The following is a 22,909-nucleotide window of genomic DNA, read 5'->3' as shown; positions in this document are numbered from 1 at the left end:
CAACCAGGACATCCACTTCATATTTCCATTCACCTTCAGAGAGCTGAATGTGCTGAAACAGAAGAAGTTCAGCTTGGTGGAACTGGTTCATCACTTCTTCACTGAAACCAAAGAAGCAGGAATCTGGATCTTTGAAGACCTCCAGGTGGTGTTCATCTTAGACGGTCTGGATGAGTGTCGACCTCCTCTGGACTTCACAACACTCAGATCCTGACTGATGTGACAGAGTCCACCTCAGTGGATGTGCTGCTGATGAACCTCATCAGGGGGAACCTGCTTCCCTCTGCTCGCCTCTGGATAACCACACGACCTGCAGCAGCCAATCAGATCCCTGCTCAGTGTGTCGACATGGTGACAGAGGTCAGAGGGTTCACTGACCCACAGAAGGAGGAGTACTTCAGGAAGAGGTTCACAGATGAAGAACAGACCAACACAATCATCTCCCACATCAAGACGTCACGAAGCGTCCACATCATGTGTCACATCCCAGTCTTCTGCTGGATCACTGCTACAGTTCTGGAGGACGTGTTGAAAACCACAGACAGAAGACAACTGCCCAAGACCCTGACTGAGATGTACATCCACTTCCTGGTGGTTCAGGCCAAAGTCAAGAACATCAAGTATGATGGAAGATCTGAGACAGATCCACACTGGAGTCCAAAGACCAAGAAGATGATTGAGTCTCTGGGAAAACTGGCTTTTGAGCAGCTGAAGAAAGGAAACCTTATCTTCTATGAATCAGACCTGACAGAGTGTGGCATCAATATCAGCTCAGCCTCAGTGTACTCAGGAGTGTTCACAGAGGTCTTCAAAGAGGAGAGAGGACTGTACCAGGACAAGAGGTTCTGCTTCATCCATCTGAGTGTCCAGGAGTTTCTGGCTGCTCTTCATGTCCATCAGACCTTCATCAACACTGGAGTCAATCTGCTGTCAGGACAAACATATGTTCGGTCTAAACTATCAAAGGACAAATCCGTCCAGTTGTACCAGACTGCTGTGGACCAGGCCTTACAGAGTCCCAATGGGCACCTGGACCTGTTCCTCCGCTTCCTCCTGGGTCTATCACTGCCGACCAATCAGAGTCTCCTACAAAGTCTGGTGAAACCAACAGGAAGCAGCTCAAAGACCTACCAGAAAACTGTTGAGTACATCAAAGACAAGATCAGTGAGAATGTGTCTGCAGAGAGAAGCATCAACCTGTTCCACTGTCTGAATGAACTGGATGATGAATCACTGGTGGACCAGATCCAACAGTGCCTGAGATCAGGACGTCTGTCCACAGAACAACTGTCTCCTGCTCAGTGGTCAGCTCTGGCCTTCATCTTACTGTCATCAGAAAAAGACCTGGAAACGTTTGACCTGAAGAAATACTCTGCTTCAGAGGAGGTTCTTCTGAGGCTGCTGCCAGTGATCAAAGCCTCCAACAAAGCTCTGTGAGAACAAACAGTTGGATCAAACAACCTCAAATCAATCAATCAATCAAACTTTAGTTGTATAGCACTTTTCATACATGTTACATGTAGCACAAAGTGCTTTACATCAAACTCCCTAGTGTTCTGCAGTTACAAATGGAAATAAAAATAAAAGCAACAGAGTAAAGCAATGTTAAAAGGTAACAGTTTAATAAAAGCTAAACTAAAAAGATATGTTTTGAGTTTACTTTTAAAATATGAACACTCGCAGTGGACCTCAGGTCCACAGGTAGACTGTTCCATAGTTTGAGGCCATAAAAGCTGAATGAGGCCTCACCATGAGTTTTTGTGTGGACTCCAGGAACAGTTAAAAAAATTACTACCTGAGGGTCTGAAAGGGCTCATATGTTAAAGCAAATCAGATAAATAAATAGGGCTAAGACCATTAAGAGCTTTAAAAACCAATAAAAGCACTTTAAAATGGATCCTGACGCTCACATGGAGCCAGTGCACAGACCTGAGCACTGGTGTCATATGCTCTCTCTCTTTCTGATCCTTGTCAGCAGTCGGGCTGCAGAGTTTTGGAGCAGCTGCAGCAGTACAGTGGTCTTCTTAGGAAGATCAGAAAGGACAGCGTTACAATAATCAATGCGACTAGTGACAAATCCATGTACCTGTCTCTGCACTGGCTCGAGAGAGAAAGGGTCTTACTCTGGCAATATTTTTTAAATGATAAAAACCGGTTTTGGTGACAGACCTTATGTGTGGCTCAAAGCTAAGCTCACAATCAAATAAAACACCCAGACTTTTAGCCTTTTCAGAAGAGTCTAGTGAATGGGTTTGGAGCTTAGCTTTGAGCCTCTCTCTCTGAGCCTCAGGACCAACAATCAAAACCTCAGTTTTGCCCTGGTTGAGCTGGAGGAAGTTTGCTGCCATCCAGGACTTAATATCAAAAATGCACTTAAAAAGGGTGTCAGTGGGGCTAAGGTCATCAGGAGACACGGCAATATAAAGTTGAGTGTCATCAGCATAACTATGAAAGGTAATGCTGTGTCTCCTGATGACCTGTCCTTGAGGCAGCATGTAAAGGTTAAAGCTTCAAACAGTTATTATAATTTTTAAGTTGTTCCTTGTAAATTTCATAATTTACTGTGATTTTATTCTTGCGCCATTTTCTTTCTGCTTTCCTACAATTTTTCTTGAAATTTTTTATTTTTTCATTTTTCCATCGACAGTTTTTTTTTTATTTTAACCATTTTTACTTTTAAAAGGAGCTACGGCATCAAGAGTAGATTTCAGTTTATTACTGAAATGGTTGATGATGAAATCACAAGAAGACGGTACATGGTTTTAGGAATTTGATTTAAAATCTTGGTAAAATCTGAAGTCACTTCAGCAGTAAGATCATGCTTTCTGACAGTTTGTACAGACAGGGGAGGTTGAACAATACTTATATTAAAAAACACACAAAAGTGGTCAGAGAGCCCAACATCCACAACAGAGACTGTATCAGCAGATATTCCATACGTGATCACATGGTCCAGTACATGGCCTCTGTTGTGAGTGGGTTGTTAGACATGTTTAAAATCCAAACAATTTAAAATATTTGGAAATTCTGTTGCTAAGTTCAACTCATTATCAATGTGTAAAAAAAATCAGCTACAACAATAATTTTCTCATATGCTGAGTGAGCGATGGACAGGTGATCTGACAAATCACTGATAAATATTGTAGAGGGCTTGGGGGGAGGGGTAAATGCAAATAAAAAGAAATATGCATCTATCATTTGAACAAGATCAATAAATTTATACTCATCCTTTTTGTTTTGTCTCCAGATTGTCTAACTGTAACCTGTCAGAGAGAAGCTGTGAAGCTCTGTCCTCAGTTCTCAGATCCCAGTCCTGTAGTCTGATACATTTGGATCTGAGTAACAATGCCCTGAAGGATTCTGAAGTGAAGATACTGTCAGATGGACTGAAGAGTTCAGGATGCAAATTGAAAACTCTCAGGTCAGAATTCAATCAGTAGGGCTGGGTATCATGGCCAATTTCCATAATCACTTTGATTTAGTTTCATAAGGTTCTGAATCGATTAATCACGATTCGATTCAATCCAATATCGATTCAATTCAGTATTAATTGACTGATTCAGATTAATTTAGTGATACCAAAGTACAATTTTGAGTTGTAACCTGATTATTTGACTACTGAAGTCACGCAACACATCAATACTGGTATCAATATTGATATTGGAAAGGAAATAAATATGACATTTCAGCTGTAAATAGCTGAATCTGCTTTTAAATAATGAAGAAAACTACAGTGGCTCAGAATGGACTTCTTCGTCATCTTTATTCTGCTTTATGGCTGGTGGCTTGGGGGGGGGGGGGGGGGGGGGGTCTCTGTGATTGGAGTGAGAGTGGGGTTGCGCTCCGTGATTGTTGGTTGGAGCAGGGCTAGGGTGGTGGTAGCGTAGCAGTCGGTCATAGTCGCTTTACTATTCCTCTAACTCCATACTCAGCCATAGGTGATAGTATGGATTCAAGTTAATATTCCAAGAACGACCAGCTTCCGCAACTCGCCTCGGAGAACTTCCAGGCGGCCAGTTCCTTCACACTGCAGGTTTGAGTTTGAGGCCGGGAGGACCTCCAGCGGAGGGGTTTTCCCCACCCTTCCTCCGCATCTTTTCCGCGGCAGAGCTGTCGCGAGCGAGACCAAGACGCCCCATCTTCCCCAGTGGTTCACAAGACGGGGTCGGCTGCACTTCTGCGTACTCCCGGTCCTGCTCTGAAAAATCGATCTCATCCACTACTGATCGATTACACAAAATTAAAACAAAATCAATCTAAGATCGATCAAATTGATTTTTTTACCCAGCCCTATCAATCAGTAACAAAACAAAATTAAAATGTTTTTTCTCCAGGTACTGGATCAATGTAAGTTCTCAGTTGTTTCTTTTGAACTCCAAACCAGCTCCAGTGATCTTAAACTTTGTTCAGAGTCAGTACCTCACAGACTTTATTTAATGAAATCATGTTGGTGAAGTCAGATGCATTCAGAGACTCTGTCAAATGACTCCATCTCCACTTCTTTTCCACCCTCAGATGATGTAAATGATGTTTTGTGTTGCAGACTGTCAGGATGTCTGATCACAGAAGAAGGATGTTCTTCTCTGGTCTCAGCCCTAAAGTCCAATCCGTCCCATCTCAGACTTCTAGACCTCAGCTACAACCATCCAGGAGACTCAGGACAGGAGCTGTTAGCTCTACTGGAGGATCCACATTTCAGGCTGGACACTCTCAGGTCAGAAAAAAGTGGATTTTTGTATTTTTTTCAATACTTTTCAATAATGTTTTTTGTGGTCTTGTAAATAAAGATATATTGACAAAAGTAAAGTTTTAATAATTACAATTTTAAAGTTAGTTATGATGCTTAACAAATGCATTAGTCTACCTTTCCCTATTTATTTCACAGTCTATCCATCATGAAGTGTTATAATGTGACTCCTTCATTTTCAGTAAGCTCTTGATGTTTTCCATTTTCAACAGGAATGAAGGATTCAGGGTGCTTTTTTTTCCCCAGACTTTGACATTATGTACTTTTATACTTGTGTGCCTACTTTTTTGGTCGAGACTGTATCTGTTATGTGTAGTAGAAAAGTTCATTTTAATAAATGTATGAATGCATAATTGGCTGTAAATTATGTTTTGCTGAAAAACGTTTTCAAACATATGAAAATCACAAAAGTGCACAAACAAGTTTCACTAGAATCATTCCAGTACCGAACAGTTCATGAAATCATATCTAGTTTTTATTTGCTTTCCTAGTGTATTTCTTATCTTGCTAGATGATGTGCCTTTGAGCATTCTCTAAAATTTGACTATGAGAGAAATGTTTTTCCACACTTTATTAACACTTTCACATATAATTCCAGATTTTTCAAGGTTTGGAAAACAGTGTTTTAAAATTCCATACTTTTTTAGACTTTCAAGACCTGCACAAGCACCCTGAGGATTTCACACTGAATTGACCTTTACATTCCCAAATGAGTCAAGCCGAGTGTCACCATTTATCAACTAAAACTAACTGTCCTGTTCAGGAATGCTATTAAATGTGTAATCTGAAATTAAATTAAAACTAGCTCATTGACCTGTGTGGATCCACAGGTTCTAGATGTGGTCGATTTTATGCTGTTGTGTATTCATGCATGCTGTACCACATTTGTCCAGCAGTCACCACCAAAGCGTTGAGTACAGCAATGTGATTGTAAGGCTATTGTATTCCAAAATGACTATCTCCCAAAATATTGGTCCTGTCAACTTGGTGTTTTCGCTAGTCTGTTCCTTGACGAAAAATACATAAGTATGACAAACTGCAGCAGTCAGCTGTGTACAGATTTAGTGTGTACACATACATGCACACACACAGAGGTCACTTGGCTTTTATAATATAGATGTTCTTTATTATTTCATCTGTTTTTTCTGTTTCATGGGTAGCAATAATAATTATATTTTAACATGAAAAGTTTAATTTGGGTTAAAGAGCTTCTACATACTGGTCTTTTCCAGACTGAGTGGCTGTAACCTGTCAGAGAGAAGCTGTGAAGCTCTGTCCTCGGTTCTCAGATCCCAGTCCTGTAGTTTGATATACCTGGATCTGAGTAACAATAACCTGAAGGATTCAGGAGTGAAGATACTGTCAGATGGACTAAAGAGTCCAGGATGCAGACTGGACACTCTCAGGTCAGAGAAAGCACTTTGTTTTCAATTCTTTCATTACAGTTTTAGGGGGGGGGGTTGTGGTGAAATACTGTGTTTCGTTGGTTGGAAAAATGCTGCTTTCAGTTTTTTTTCCTTTCAGTTTCAATAAAATATCAGTGTTGTTTATCAAAGTTACAGTGTTAACAAATGGATTAGTCCAACCTTCCTTATTTATTTCAGAGTCCATCCAGTATCATGAAGTGTTTGCATGCAACTCTTCCATTTTCAGTGACTTGTATATATTTTACCATTTTCAACAGGAATGAAAAATTTCCTTCCTTTCCCTTTCATTCCCAAATTTGAGTAAATCACTGGGCTTCACAGATTAAATTACTCAAGCATCACATTCAACCACTAAAAGGAATTTATTCAGTCCAGAAATACAACTAATTAACTTTTGAATTTTTTTTCTTTGTGTAAAATAGTACATTTGAAAATTCATGGGTAACAATGATTATATTTTCCATAAAAAAAACATTTAGGCTAAAGAGTTTCTACATACTGGTGTACTGATGATTACAGAAACATAAAACATGATAATGATATAATTACTAATATTTGGTAGCTATGAAATGAAACATTTTAAAGTAATGGTTTAATGTTTCTGCTTTAAACACTGAGATCTTTGTTCACTCTGACTATACTTTAGTCCAAACTGATCTTAATTCATTTTAACACAAATATAATCTGTGTTTTCCAGACTGAGTGGCTGTAACCTGTCAGAGAGAAGCTGTGAAGCTCTGTCCTCAGTTCTCAGATCCACGTCCTGTAGTCTGATACACCTGGATCTGAGTGAAAATGACCTGAAGGATTCAGGAGTGAAGATACTGTCAGACGGACTGAAGAGTCCAGGATGCAGACTGGACACTCTCAGGTCAGGGTTCACCAAATAACACAACGTATGCTTAAAATGTTTCTCTGCAATGGATGGATCTAACTTGTCAGTTGTTTCAGTTGAACTCCAAACCAGCTCCAGTGATATTAAACTTTGGTTAAAGTCAGTAAGACTTGACACAATGAAATCATATCGGGGAAGTCAGATGCATTTAGAGACAAATGACCATCTCCACTTCTTTTCCATCCTCAGATGATGTATGTGATGTTTTGTGTTGCAGATTGTCAGGATGTCTGATCACAGAGGAAGGATGTTCTCCTCTGGTCTCAGCCCTAAAGTCCAATCCGTCCCATCTCAGACAGCTAGACCTCAGCTGCAACAGTCTAGGAGACCCAGGACAGGAGCTGTCTGCCCTACTGGAGGATCCACACTTCAGACTGGACACTCTCAGGTATGGACTGAGCTGATGCATCCACAGATAATGTGAGATAGAAGAGGTGGAGCTGACAGGAACCATCTGTCAGAGCTGGGATACATCCTGTATGAAGGTACAGCTGATGTTCAAAGATAAAGAGACTCAATAAGTGATTCAGAAGGAATCATTTAGTGGATGTGAACAGAAAAGCTTCAGTGGATCAGAGTGATGGAATGTCCATGTTTCCAGCTGCTCTGACCCTCCTTTTTCTTTCAGGTTGGACCCCGATGGAGTCCAGTGGTTGACACCAGGTCCAGGGAAGTGTAAGTGTGATTTTTATTAGATTCATCAAAAACAATTTAGACCTAGTTCCACACTATGATACATATGAAGTGTTTATGAAGACAGTCAGTATAATGGAAAGTTGAGCTGACAGCTGATTGGTCAGGACTCATACCACATGGACACAAATACCCTGAGCACTGAATCCTCAGGTTGAGTCCCAGACTATTTAGTGCATACCATACCTCCAGTGTCTTTATGCACATTTCCAGTCTCTCTACTGCCACCGTCTGATAAAGAATAAAATGTACAAAAAATAAACTAAAAAAAAAAAAAAAAGACGAGTTCATCAGGATGAGAAGTTTGTCTCGAGAACAAACTCAGATGAAATGACCAAATCACTTCTTTGAATAATTATTATTCATTAGATAAAGACTCTGATTCAAAGACAAAAAGTAATAATGAGTTTATGTCAAATTAGGAAGCTGTAAAGGTCACTGTGGACAAGATTTAAATTTTCAAATCCTATATTAGATTCCTAACCAGGAACTAAACATACATCTGAACAAACAGCTAAAATACTAAAAGTTCAGAATAAGTCAAGAACAAGAAACTAATTGATTCATGGCTTTGCTGTTACATGTGTAGATTGACACTCGATTTCAGTATTCTTTTTTTATGATCATTTATCATCAAGTGCAGTCATGCACCCAATTAATTAAGACATAAATAAAGAAAGAATATAAATATCAGCGAACATACACCATTCACATTAACCTCCACAGACAAAGAAAAACATCCACATTTACTAATTCTGTTTCATTAATATGATCGACTCCAAAACTATCAGATACTTTGAGTTTGGGTTGTAACAATTACCGGTGTAACAATAAACCTTGGTAAAATTCAAGATGGTTAGTATTACCATTTAAATTCTATTTATCGTGAAAACTGTGTTCAGTTACTGCACTTCGAAAACTCACAGTAATACTGCTCATTTCCTAGAGAAGCAGCAGCACTCCAGGCATGCATGCGCAGTTTGCAATGTCTGGCCTCTGAAAACATGCCCAAAGGTACCTGCAGGAACAGCACTCCAGAGAGTTGGGGATAGGGACCCAGTCTGATTGAACACAGAGTGAGGGAAAGAGAGAGAGAGAAGTATGGGAACCGGTCCATCCTGACCAAGGAAAATAAAATTCTGACTTTGTGCAGTAATCTCCACCTGGCTTTCTGCCTCCGTCCATAATAATATACATTATATAGACTAAATGTCCTCTAAAATTAACGATTACTTGCAACATAGTATAGCAAACTGTCACATGATCAAAAACAAATAAATTTTACCCCCCCCCCAAAAAAAGTCTCTGTTTTGAATGTCTGGGGTCGCCAGAAATTTGTGCTGTTAAAATGGGGTTATGAGCCAAAAAAGGTTGGGAACCACTGTGTTCCAGTATCATACCGAAGTACAAAACATGACAGAAAAATTCACCCCTAAAGTTGAACACTGTGTCCATACTCTAATTGTCTTCCAATGCAGATTCGTGGTCAAAAACATGAGAATGGTTTTCAGTGTGAGCTCCATCCAGGATCTGTCTGGACTGTTTGGATGCTGCTTTTATTAAACATTTGACCAGATTTGAACACTTCAGCTGACTTGTTCTCTTTAACACTTCCTTTAATTGCTCTCATATAAAATTGTTCTAAACTTGGTGCTTAAAAACATCATTTGTCCCATTCTTTGTGTTTCTGTTAATAATAGAAAATAGGTTCAATACCATTTTATTTTCTGTTTGATAAAGACGGGAATTCCAGTCCTTTATAAATGTTGTATCTGCTGTTTCTGATCAGAAAAATGAAAATCAAATCACTATTCTGTTTTCAGTTAATGTCTGCTTGTAAAAATGTGCTCAGAAACAACAGATACATCTATAAAACACTGGATTTATCTGTTATTAATCATTATTGTTCAGATTCAGACTCACATATGATCCATCCATCAATAACAGTCAAATGTTACCCAATGATGTGATCAGACTGTTACTAAATCATTGATCAATAACCGCAGCTGAATTGTGTTTTCTTCTGTCCATCAGATTTCCGTGACGACACTGGATCCAAACACAGCAAACAGAGAACTGAAACTGTCTGAGAACAACAAGAAGGTGGAACGAGTGGATGAGGTTCAGTCATATCCTGATCATCAGGACAGATTCAACTACTGGCCTTGGCTGATGTGTTCAACTGGTCTGACTGGTCGCTGTTACTGGGAGGTCAAGTGGAGTGAATGGGTTTATATATCAGTGGCATCAGCCTTTCCACTGGTGCCGCCACACCAGTCATTTCATACAAAAAAATCATCACCGTCGCATTAGGGCGCTTTGACACAGCGTACTCGAGTCCGTACTGTACTTGGATATGTTCGCATCTTTCCTGCAGATGTTGCGTTCACACACCCGTACCGCGGCCCGTACCTGAGTACAGGTAGGTGTTACAAGACTGAAACAGTAGGTGGTGGTATAGAAGGAATTCTGTCACTATCCTACAAACACAGAAGTCAGAAGGGTTAGGGTTAGACAAAAAGACAAACCTTTACGTCATCAACCGTGGAACTGTTCTGTTCATTTGTCTACAATGGCAGCAATGCTGTCAATATTGTCTATCTGTCAGCCTGTTTGAGGCAAAGTGAAGAAGAGCGACCTTCGTTGTCCCTCATATATCACTGAGTGGTTCGGTCGATAAGGTGAGCCCCTGCTGCACGGATCCAAAGCTTTTTCAGGAGACAGCAGGTGTGCTGTCTATGGTCTCATAATGATTAAGTCACGTCCGTTGTTGGAATGGTGATTAGGTCACGTCCATACTCGGGCACAGATCGCTTTCACACTGCAACGTTCCCGTACTGGAATCCACGCAGTCTGTACCCAGGATTACCTTCTCAGCTGGACTAGGGTACAGTACTCGAACATGGACCGCACCACCCATACCACCCCGCCAATTCCTTGGAGAATCCATCGTTGAATATCACACGCCATAAACTGTCTGACATATTGCAATTCCATTCTGTTGTAAATGTGTGTATAGTACAGAAAAGGATTAGGGCCACTGGAAAAAAAAGATCCAATATATATATATATATTTTTTATTCTTATTCTGAGAAAAAAGTCAGAATTCTGACTTTTCTCAGAATAAAAAAAACAAACATTGGACCTTCATTTTTCATAGTCTGTAGCGTTGTATTACTTATTATTATTTTATATGGTTTGTCTTTTGCATTGTCTTTCTGCATGTACATTTTTTCTTGGACCTTTTTCTGTTGCTGCCTTGACCATTGAATTTCCCCAGTTTGGAAGCAAGAAAGTCTCTGATCTGACTGCAACAAGATGAAAACAGCAGAAAACACCATTCACTGTTGTGTCTGATTTCATGGTTTAGTTCTGATTTTGTTGGACCCTATTTATATTATTTATACATTTTTTGGATAATGGTAAATCAAAATAAGGCCAATGGTCATATTGATTAATGAATTATGATTGACTGACTGTTTTCAGCTGCTCACGCCCTCCTCCTGGTCGGATTGTCCTTCTCCTGTGATTAGGAGAGAGGAGAGCTGGTTCTGCCCTTGGTCTGACTGTCATGTTGAAGGAGTGAGGAGTGAGACAGTTTATCTACTGCTAAATATACACTAAATATCTGCTAAAGAAGTTTTATATTTGATTATTGTGAAGTTGAAGTCAACCACGGTGAATATTTTTGTTGGTGAAAATAAATTCGGATCATTTTGAATATAGAAATATCTCCGCAAGTGCTTATTAAGGAATTTAGTGAGTCATGGACCTCCTCCTCAGACTACTCTGCTATTTTTATTTTTACCCTTTTTCTTTTTGAATTCAAGAGTAGCCGTAACAGATTTAGTTCAGATTAAAAGCTCACCAATGTGATCTGAGTTCTTCTTCAACCAGACTAAAACAATGTCAAAGACAGAACAGTGTTGAGAATCAATGAAAGGAAACTGGGACATTTCTACTCTTTCCACTGTCGTACATTGTTTGTCCTCACTCTTCCTTATGACTCCCATCATCAAAAACTTAAGCCCTTTCACAAAAAAACATTCGAGTCACTGAAGAGATGCTCATATGATGAGTTTGGGATTGAAAACCTGTGTTTATACATATATACAGGGTGGGGAAGCAAAATTTACAATGAACATTTAGTTGTTTTTTCTCAGCAGGCACTACATCAATTGTTTTGAAACCAAACATATACTGATGTCATAATCATACCTAACACTATTATCCATACCTTTTCAGAAACTTTTGCCCATATGAGTAATCAGGAAAGCAAACGTCAAAGAGTGTGTGATTTGCTGAATGCACTCGTCACACCAAAGGAGATTTCAAAAATAGTTGGAGTGTCCATAAAGACTGTTTATAATGGAAAGAAGAGAATGACTATGAGCAAAACTATTACGACAAAGTCTGGAAGATACTATTAAAGAAGAATGGGAGAAGTTGTCACCCGAATATTTGAGGAACACTTGTGCAAGTTTCAGGAAGCGTGTGAAGGCAGTTATTGAGAAAGAAGGAGGACACATAGAATAAAAACATTTTCTATTATGTAAATTTTCTTGTGGCAAATAAATTCTCATGACTTTCAATAAACTAATTGGTCATACACTGTCTTTCAATCCCTGCCTCAAAATATTGTAAATTTTGCTTCCCCACCCTGTATACTTGGACCATATTGGACATTTGCTGTTGGGTCCACCTGCTCAGCGACTGCATATAGAAATGAACTCCAAGATAAATCTGCTTCAATGCATCTGTTCTTGTGTTACATTCATGTTCTGGTGTTTGGTCCCTGACAAATAAATCCACTAATGAACTAAAGCCATGTTTGGATTCAGTGTCATTGACTCTTATTGTATCTGACTGTCATCACCATTAAACATCCATAAATCAGTGCAAAGTCACAGATAGAAGAACCTGCCTGAGAATGGTCCTGGTGTTCAGTTTTCTTCAGGGTCCCAGTGGTCCAGAGGTGGTTGTCTGTCTGTCTATCTATGGGTCCTGTACAAACACAAACACCTCATTCAGCAGACGTTCAATAGTGACAACTCAATAACATGTCCACAAAGAAACACCGCAATTTCCGGACTATAAGACACTACTTTTTTCACATGCTTTGAACCCTGCGACTTAAACAATGGTTCAGCTAATTAATGTTTTACAGGATAACAAGCTTCATGCCGCCAGTACATTTAGGCTCATCACACCAGACCAATGAAATTACCTAACTGTACCACTGGATACAGTACAGACAATGACATTTATGGAGTAGAACTAAAGAAATTCAACAGAGAAATTCAATAAAATAAATGGATCTGAAGAGGGGCAGTTTAGAAGAAATGAGCATTTATGACTTTGCATCACTGACATGATGGAGCCAGATTTCAGTGGAGATTAGAATCGAGTGATATTAAATACAGGAATCACAATCATCTGAACCAGAGATGGCTAAGGCAAAAGGTCATTTTTATCAACAACGAGGATAAAAACTTTCCAAATTCAATTATATATCTGTACGACATTCAATTCCAGGGTGTATTTACTGGCTACAATAAATAAAAATAAAATTCATTACATAGTTTATATCATTAGAACCAAGGAGGCCGGACTCTTTGATGCTGTTTTTTCAGTTCGTTGGATCAGTTCCACTCTTGGTTTTGACACTTGTGGCTGCGATTCTGTCGTCACTATGGAGAAGGTGGTTCTCCACAGCTGATGATTTGAAGATATAAATGTGAAAGATGGACAAAATTTGGTGTTTGAAACCCTGACACTAACCTGCTTGGACTGGTTGACACACAGTGGATCTGCCAGACTTGGACAGGATGGACCTTCAACCCCTCGCTGAAGGACAGTCCCATCTGAAGAACATCAGAGGACAAGTTTACATGTACCATCAGCTACACACCACCATCATATATGCCTGGGGTTACAGCCCCTGGATCACCACTAAACATAAACACAACTCTACTCACCAGAAGTTTCACATATTCCATCGGCTCAGAGCAGTCGGCAAAGTTCTGGGATGATTCAGTAAACAGGAGTTCAGAACCACACACAGGACCAACAAACTACTGTGGACACATCGAATAACACATTTAGGATTATTTTCATCCACTGACAAAAAACACATATTTGTGTCAGAGTCAAGATATATATATGAAAAGTGTCATGAGATAACTTTTGTTATGATTTGGTACATGATATATACATAAAATTTGATTGACTGACTGAAGATAAAAGCCTAAAAATATATATTTGCTTCCAAACATAATGAGGTGCCTTGGTCAGTGTGAGGTGCTACCCAAAATTAGGAGGTCGTGGATGAAGAAGCAATACGCAGAGAGGGAATAACTCCACAGGAAGAATCTTTATTCATCGTCCACCGATCTCACTTCACTGGAACTCACCCCATCACCTGACCTTTATTACATTAAATTCACAATAAATTTCCATGTCATTTGCACTTTTCCAATTCCATTTGCACTACTGTCAAAATATTTTGCACTACCAAATCAATATATCTTTTTTACAAATATTCCTAGTTACACCTCTGTCTTTTATTCTCCCTAATGTAAATAGTGAGCCTTCTATTGTCTTTGTTGTGCCTTTTAATTTCTTGCACTAAGTTGGAGAGCTCTACCTCAATTTCATTGTACTTGTACAATGACAATAAATGAATTGTGATTCTGACCTTCTCTCCCACAGTATCCTTCCACCAATGCATTACAATAGTCCCAATAACAGAAATGGTATAGACCCAGTTAAATTATACAAATAAAATTAACAAAGCAAAAATAAATCATCGTACATTATCAAATTAAACATTTTTTTTAAATTTCAATTATCAATATCATATCCTTTTTTTCTTTTCTTTTTTTTTTTTTTTTTTTTTTTACAATAATTACAACATACCAATAATATTAACATTACATTCAAATGTATTTTGTATAGATATATGCATTTATTAATTTTAAACACTGTGTCTCTAGAATATGACATAAATAATATAATGGTCAAATATCAATGTATTTGGAATAAATGTAGTCTATTGATTAGACTTTATAAAATGAACCCAGAGTGATGGCACGAAACTTTGACACTTTCCAAACATTCACACCCATAAAACTCCTCAAATTTTTTTCTCATTTCAAAATACATTTTCCTGAAAATATTAGTACTTACCTACCCAAAAATATAAATTGGGTGTAGATTATTGTAATTTTTTTTTTTTTTTTTTTTTTTACCAGATGTTAACCTTCCCTTAAACTCTGTCCATTTCATTGGGATAAAGCTGAGAAATAACACAAACACAACTGTTAGAGCCATTTTTTTGTGCTTCAGTTAAAAATTCATATTTATATTTGATTTCTTATTAATATTTACGTATATTATATAAATGTCAAGTAATAATAGCATAAGTCTTGACATCATTGTGTCATGCAATCCTATAGAGTGTATGCATGTGACGTCACCGCTAGCTGAAGTCACCGCGGTTCTGCCCACTGAGTGGCAGAAAGAGGGAGATGAGTAGCAGCTTTGGCTTGAATACTGCGAAAACTTTAGAACAATCTTAAAAAATGGGGAAGAGCTGTTGTGCCATTGATTGCACAACTAGGTTTAAAAAGCACTTGGAGCTATCGTTTTAGCGGCAACCTAAAGCCAAAGACAGAAGAAGCAGATGGATCGCTGCGATTCAGAGAAAGAACTGGAATCCAGACAACCAAACCTGGATTTGTGTCAGCTAACGTTCATTTATGCTGTATTCTTGCATAATATCATACCTTAAATTACATATCGTTTTGGCTAACATTACTTCTAAGTACAGCTCTTAATGTTAGCATCTGTCATTTAGTTCTATATTTCATAACTGAAACGTTTTTGTCTTCAGTTGTGTGATTCTGAACCTTGTGCTCAACATGATTTGTAAACTATCTTAAACTGAGGCTAATCTAGTTTTCCAAATAAGGGGCTACTCTAGCACACAGCTGTTGGATCTGTGTTGGATCCAGTATTTGATGTTAACTCTCCTTAAATCTCCACAGTACCAGTAGATCATCCACTCACTTGGGTCAATACTAAGGGTTCAACTCCAGTCAATCAGTAGTGAACTGTGAGCACTACTGCTGGGCCTTTACCGCCCAAATCGCCACCAAGAAAATACATCTGCACTGACAGAAAACCTCCAAAACAATAGTATGTTGAATTAAAGCACTCACCAGCTGTAATCCTCTGAGTAACGATGATAAGGATGTCAACAACTCTTTGTCTTTTGTGTGCTTTCAGCCTTTGCATTGTGGATTTTCCCAGCGTTGAAATCAGGTTCATATAAATGTCAGGATACAAGATTTCCGTCCACATATCAATGTTCATAGACCACTTGTTGTTTGGTAGCTTGTATGGATCCATGTCCAGTCCAATTGTCCTTAATTTCATGTTATATTCCACATTTTTCCCAGTTTCGCTGTAGTTACTGCTATGCTCCTCCATGTTGAGACGGTTTGTTTGTGCCACTCAGTCTGACTTAGAGGGGCGTGGCCCAGGGGGGGAAGTGACGTATGTGCATTCCCTCTATTGGCTGCTGAGATTATAAAACCTAAAGAAAGAGAAGCGGAACTGGAAGCCTGGAGCATCACAGTCTTCTGACCGTTGTGTAATTTAATTTAGAAATTCACCTTTGTTTGTATCAATCTAAGTTTTAAGTAAAGACCACAAACAGAAAAGTTGGATTCCAGACCCTTTGTTTACTGATAGGTGTCGCATACAGAAGAACTCTAGCTTCACGGCTAGTATAAGTACTTACCTACCCAAAAATATAAATTGGGTGTAGATTATGGTAACTTATTTTATTTGACCAGATGTTAACCTTCCCTTAAGCTCTGTCTATTTCATTGGGATAAAGCTGACAAATACCACAAACACAACTTTTAAACTTATTTAACGGCTGTAAAGCTCCTAAATGTTACCCAGACTTCAGCTAACATTAGCATTAGCGGCTAACCAAACCATGCTAACGGAACCTGCGGTGAACAGTCAAATATCAGTGACCTTATCCTCATAAAAATACTTTTAAAGCGTGGCGAGTAAAATACAATACAAATAAAATAGAAATATGTCTCTCACTGCTGTTGTGAATCCGTATTTTCGTCGCCTTCTGTGACTTCAACAGTTAAAAATCCCACAATGCATCTGTACATTTTTTTTTTTTTTTTAATTTCCCGGGCTTTGCAGTACAGTAGTGACAGCATCTATCCCACAATGCATTGTGCATTACTGCCACCGGAAGTGAACGGTGGCGTAGGAGAAAATGGCGGACTTATTGAAAAAACCTGAATTAAATTTACTGTGTAGCAGTCCTGAGTGTTGTTGTGTTATTACATTCTTTTGTTCTTGTCTTCTTCTTTTTTTTTTATAGTTCTGATCTGTACATTTATCAGATGAGTGTATCTTTTTTTTTTAAATTTTGTTTGTGTTTAGATTGTATGTTTAAGAATTGTTCATAAAAATTTCTAAATAAATAAATAAAAGAATAAACCTGAATTATTATGATACATCAGTGTCTGACTAAAATCATATCCATTTATTTTATAATTTATCAACCTTTATTTAACCCTTTCATGCATAGTATGCATACAGTATGCATACAGTGGACAGCTGTTCAAAGGTATTCTCTTGTATATTTATAGATTTTATTGTTTTAGTTCCATATCACACAGAGGACACTTATGCATCATCCCATACACTGTAATTCATCCCATTAATGTAAGTTTGCTGTTCTAGATAAACCTGATCTGCAGTTACACGTTTAACAATTTTTACCATTAATTAAATTAAATAAAATTAACAATTTCATTTATTTTTAAACAAAAAGGCTGTTAAAATGTGAGAAAACATCAGAATAGCAGCATTAAACATGTTTTATGTCATAATTTTCACAGTATATCAGTAAATACATGTTTCTTTGCGTCTAAAATTGAACGAATGGTGTCCAGCTGAGTGAACATTTTTGTCACTCCATGAAAAATAGGATCATAATTATTTATTTATTTATTTATTTATTTATTTTCATGTGTAAAAAGGAATAAAAAGACTCAGGAAAAAAAAAATCTTCAATAATGTTCTCATCATTTATGCATGAAAGGGTTAACTAGGAAATATGACTAGTTCAGATCAGTGTGAATCTGATCAGATCTGTGAATTAAAAAAAAAAAAAAAAATCTCCAACAGATAATAAACAGATAAAAGGCTGAAGAACAGAATCTGAGTCAGGAGCAGCTCCGTCCGTTCGATCCCTGAGGTGTGACGCTCTGCACTGATTTAAATATGAATCTGGTTTAGGTGGAGTTAAACCTAAGTCTACAACAGGACAAAAAATCTGCATCATTAATGTCATTTGACTAAACTTTGTCTTAACTTGTCTTAATTCTTCTGCTTTGGTTTTACAGGATAAAGTGTGTGAATGTGAACAGAAACTTGTTCCATGTGTTTGATGCTGTAGTTTATAACATGACCACTAGGTGTCAGACAAACACAACACATTTAACCTCACAGTTTTATGACTCAATCCATCACTTTGATTTTATTCTTTATTTTTTAGTCATAAAACCATTATATTATTACAGATGTTTAACAGCTACTGGAGAAAAGAATGGCATTTTATTATTTTTGGTGTTTTGAAAGTAGAAGCAAAGAACCGCAGAATTCCTAAAAAATAAACTTAATTTCCCCAAATTATGGAGTAACATCTTCAAGTGTCAAATTCATTATGTTGTCTCTCAAAACAATGAGTTTGTCTAAATACTGAAAAAATAATATCTAACATTAATGTCTCAAATTCTCAAAATTAACAAAAACTTTCTAAAAAAAAAAGTTTAAAAAAAAATTTTAAAAAAAATTATAAACTTAGGAAACTTTGTATTCATTTTCCTTTTTTACATTTTCCCTTAATTTCACCCAAAAAATGTCATACTGTTGTTATTAGTATGAGATTTTGTTTCTAAATAATGATAAAATAATATTAAAATTAAACTTTCAAAAGTTGGAGAAAATAACTTAATATGTGAATAGAATTACACATTTTCATAGTAACAACCTAGTAAAAATAATACATATATAATTTTTCTAAAACTGTTTTTCTCAAGATATTGTTTGTAAAAATGACATTTTTAAAATAATATAATGGCAAAAAACATTATTAATGGGTTAAATTCTTAATATAACAAAAACTTTCTAAAAAAAAAAAAAAAAGACACATTTTCTGTAAATATTTACTTTCTTGAAATGAGAACTAACACAATAACTTTACAGAACTCTGGGTAAATGATGCTGCTCATTTGATGCATGTGTTGTGTTTTATTTTTACTTCACAGATGTTCATGGCTCTGGTTTTACTTTGTATTTATCTGCATGGATGTGTGTATCTGTATTTGTACATTTGTGTATATACGTGTGTACGTGCATTTGTGTGTGTCTGTGTATGTATGTACGTATTTGTATGTATGCATGTATTTATGTGTATGTATGTGTGTATTTGTGTGTGTATTCGCATATTTGTGTGGATGTGTGTATGAATGTGCATATTTGTGTGGATGTATTTATGTGAGTATATGTGTATATTTGTGTATATGTGTGTGCGTGTATTTATGTGTGTATTTGTACATGTAGTTGTATGTGTGTCTATGTATGTATTTGTGTGTATTTATGTGTATGTATTTGTGTGTGCCAGTATTTGTGTGTGTGTTTATGTGTTTGCATTTGTGTGCGTATTCGTGTATGTGTGCGTACGTTTATGTGTATTTGTGTATGTGTGTATTTGTGTGTATGTGTGTATTTTTGTGTATGTGAGTATTTATGTGTGTATGTCTGTATTTGTGTGCCAGTATTTGTGTGTGTGTTTATGTGCATGTATTTGTGTGAGTGTATGTGTGTATTTGTGTGTGCGTGTATTTGTGTGTGTGTATGTATTTGTGTGTGTGCGTGTATTTGTGTGTGTGCGTGTATTTGTGTGTGTGTGTATGTATTTGTGTGTGCATGTATTTATGAGTATATGTGTATTTGTGTGCATTTATGTATGTGTGTATTTATGTGTGTATGTATGTATTTGTGTGTATGTGTATATTGTGTATCCGTGTATTTGTGTATTTATGTGTGCATGTGTGTATTTGTGTGTGCATCTATTTGTGTATGTATGTGTGTATTTGTGTGTGCGTGTATTTGTGAGTGTATGTGTGTATTTGTGTGTATTTATGTGTGTGTGCGTGTATTTGTGTGTGTGCACGTGTATTTGTGTGAGTGTATGTGTGTATTTGTGTGTACGTGTATTTATGTGTGTGTATGTATGTATTTGTGTGTGTATATGTGTGTGTGTGTATGTGTAGGTATGTGTGTATTTATGTGTGTGTGTGTATGTATGTATTTGTGTGTATTTGTATGTGTATGTATGTGTGTATGTATGTGTGTGTACGTATGTATTTGTGTGTATGTGTGTGTGTGTGTGTGTGTGTGTACTTGTGCTCCATTGTTTGGTTCTTGTGGTTCTAACCCTGTTGGAACAGAAGACGAGGCCGTGCCGTTCGATAGATAACACACTGTTTTATTAGTATATTTAGCTTTGTGACGTACAGCTCGGGAGGAAAACAAAAAACTAACAAAAAATAAAAAATAAAAATGGTCACAATTTTTTTTTTTTTTTTTCAGTCCAGAAACGTTTCAGCTTCAGCAGCGACATCACATGAAAGAAAGAAAGAAAGAAAGAAAGAAAGAAAGAAAGAAAGCTCAGTTTCCATCATTGGTTTTTGTCGTGGACCAGATGATATGTTCAGAAAATAAACTAGATTCACTTTTCAGTTCGTTTTTTTTTTTTTCCTCGATCACATATATTATCAACACTTTTCTAAAGAATCAAAATATTCAGCCACAGGTCAAAGGCGTCACTGTTCTAGAGAAGAAATCATCAACACAATAAATAGAAAAACCAGAGTCGTCCGGTATCAAAGAGCGGGAAACGGGCCTTCGCTTCGTCGTGGTTTAGAAAAGTGATGTCCGTGACTTTTTTCCTGAGGTTGAGTTTTGTCAGTTTAAGGATTTGCTAAATATACTAATAGACTAAAGACCCGGTCCAGGTCCCGGTCCAGGTTCAGGTCCAGGTCTTACATGGCTTTTCATTCACTGAGGCTCGACGTGGCCCCACTCAGATCTGTGTGCTGTGGAGTCCACCGAGAGGTCAAAGGTCAGGCCCCCGAGCCGAGCAGACAAACACACGACTCGACCCCCCACCGAAAAAAAGAAAACAAAAACAGAAAAAGAAGAAGAAGAAAAACCAAGTCAACCATCGGTGTCACGACGACGGTGAGATCAGACGCACGACGAATCTTCACAGAGAACGAGTAAAGAAAACGACATCACCATGACGATGTTTCTACGGAAACGGATTCAACCAATAAGAAAAAACATCTGCGAATAAGTTAATGATGTAAATAATGAGAAACTTTATCCATAAAATGACACATTTTATCAAAATAATAAAACAGAATCTAAAATAAATATTATAGAATAATTATTCAAATTATAAACTATCATCTAAATCAATAAATTATGACTTTGTTTCTCAAAATACTTCAGTCTTTTTTTTTTTTTTCAAATACATTTTTGGATTGTTAGGTTGTTTTTTTAATCAAATCATGACTCGTGTCAAAATTCTTTTGTTTTTAGAAAAACTGACTGTTTCTGAAAAGAATATTTTATTGAAATCATCTTATTTTCTCAGTTTTCTCAAATTATTTTGTCAAAATCATTGAAGGTAATACTTTTTCAAATTTGTCTCAAAATAATGAGACATGAAAATAACACTGTATCAAAGAAACATGAAAGTCTTTATTTATTTAATATCTTTTAAAATGAGGATTTTGTTTTCACAAAGTTACTCATTTCTCAAAATAATGAGAATTACGGCAAAATGTTTGAAAAAATGACTTTGTTTCTTAAAAATGACCAAATAGTTTCTCAGTTGAACTTTTCTTAAAATAACACATTTCTCAACAAGTAATGAATTATTTTCTTACAATAATAAAACACTTGTAAATGATCAAATAATGAAATTAACCTTTACTTTTATTGTGTCAAACGTTATATAAATACTGAAATAATTACATTCACATTTTTTTGGTGAAAGTTTCTCATTATTTACAGATTTTTTTCCGCCGTGGTGGCAGTAACAGGCCTCCGTACATCCAAACTCATTTTTAGTATTTTATTTTATTTGCTATTAACTGAACGATAATCGGGGTTTTTCAGAGAATTAAAAACTAAACGTCTGTTCAATAAATAAAGTCTGATTCCAGGTGAAGGAACGTGAGCGACTGAATCCAATCATCGTTAAAGTCAGAGGCTTCAGGTGTGAAACGCTGAGTTCAGGAAGGAACGGATCGAGTCAGAACCGACGAGGAAGATGAAGAACGAAACCCGAAACCAAGAGAAAAACCAGAAAGAGTCTGTACATGTAAACATCACACTTCACTGAGTCAAACCGGGTCGGGAAACTGGGTTCACATTGGGTTCAGGGTCCACCAGACCCGGTGGAGGAAACCAGGGGTCCGGTCCAGAGTCCGGGTCAGAGCCCGGTCCAGAACCAGGTCAGAGCCGGGTTCAGAACCAGGTCAGAGCCGGGTTCAGATACGGTTCAGATACGGTTCGGAGTCCTGTTCGCAGTCAGATGAAGAGAAAAGAACCCAAACGAAGAACGGAAAGCACCACGAAGAGGAACCGGACCGAACCACGGCCCGCGAAGCCGCTTCATTGCGTCCTTGATAGAAAAATAAAAAGGATCCACAACGTTTCATGTTTGTTTCTACACGAGTACGTGTCGAGTTTCACACGTGAAGGATTGAGACTCGACCGGCATCACGTCTCCGATCACGGAACCCGGATTCAGAACCGACGGAAAATGCACCGACAGGTTCTAGACGGGTCCATCGGGTTCTAGACGGGTTTGTCTGGTTCTGGACAGGTTCAACAGGACGGTTCAGACGGTTCGGCTCAGATTCAACATTTTGACGTCAGGTTTTATTTGTGAAAACGTAGCTAACGATCGGATCTTTTTATCAGATGAAGCTTCAGATTCAGTTTTGATTAAATCATCTACGGAGG

General features: G+C 37.4%; 1 protein-coding gene across 1 annotated transcript in view; it reads left to right on the top strand.

The window, feature by feature from the left end:
- The window catches only part of LOC115422027 (protein NLRC3-like), a 72,281-nt gene extending 49,536 nt beyond the window's left edge, over positions 1-22,745 (top strand). The window contains exons 6-12 of the mRNA XM_030138068.1: positions 4,544-4,623; positions 6,060-6,153; positions 7,287-7,457; positions 7,698-7,744; positions 9,797-9,826; positions 10,140-10,184; positions 22,324-22,745. Coding sequence (XP_029993928.1) covers positions 4,544-4,623; positions 6,060-6,153; positions 7,287-7,457; positions 7,698-7,744; positions 9,797-9,826; positions 10,140-10,184; positions 22,324-22,745 — 889 coding nt within the window. The remainder of the gene's footprint in view (positions 1-4,543; positions 4,624-6,059; positions 6,154-7,286; positions 7,458-7,697; positions 7,745-9,796; positions 9,827-10,139; positions 10,185-22,323) is intronic.
- The last annotated feature ends 164 nt before the right edge of the window (positions 22,746-22,909 follow it).

The sequence above is a fragment of the Sphaeramia orbicularis genome, chromosome 7 (genome assembly GCF_902148855.1).
Source record: "Sphaeramia orbicularis chromosome 7, fSphaOr1.1, whole genome shotgun sequence".
Lineage (NCBI taxonomy): Eukaryota > Metazoa > Chordata > Actinopteri > Kurtiformes > Apogonidae > Sphaeramia > Sphaeramia orbicularis.
This window is presented reverse-complemented; position numbering and strand designations above follow the sequence as displayed.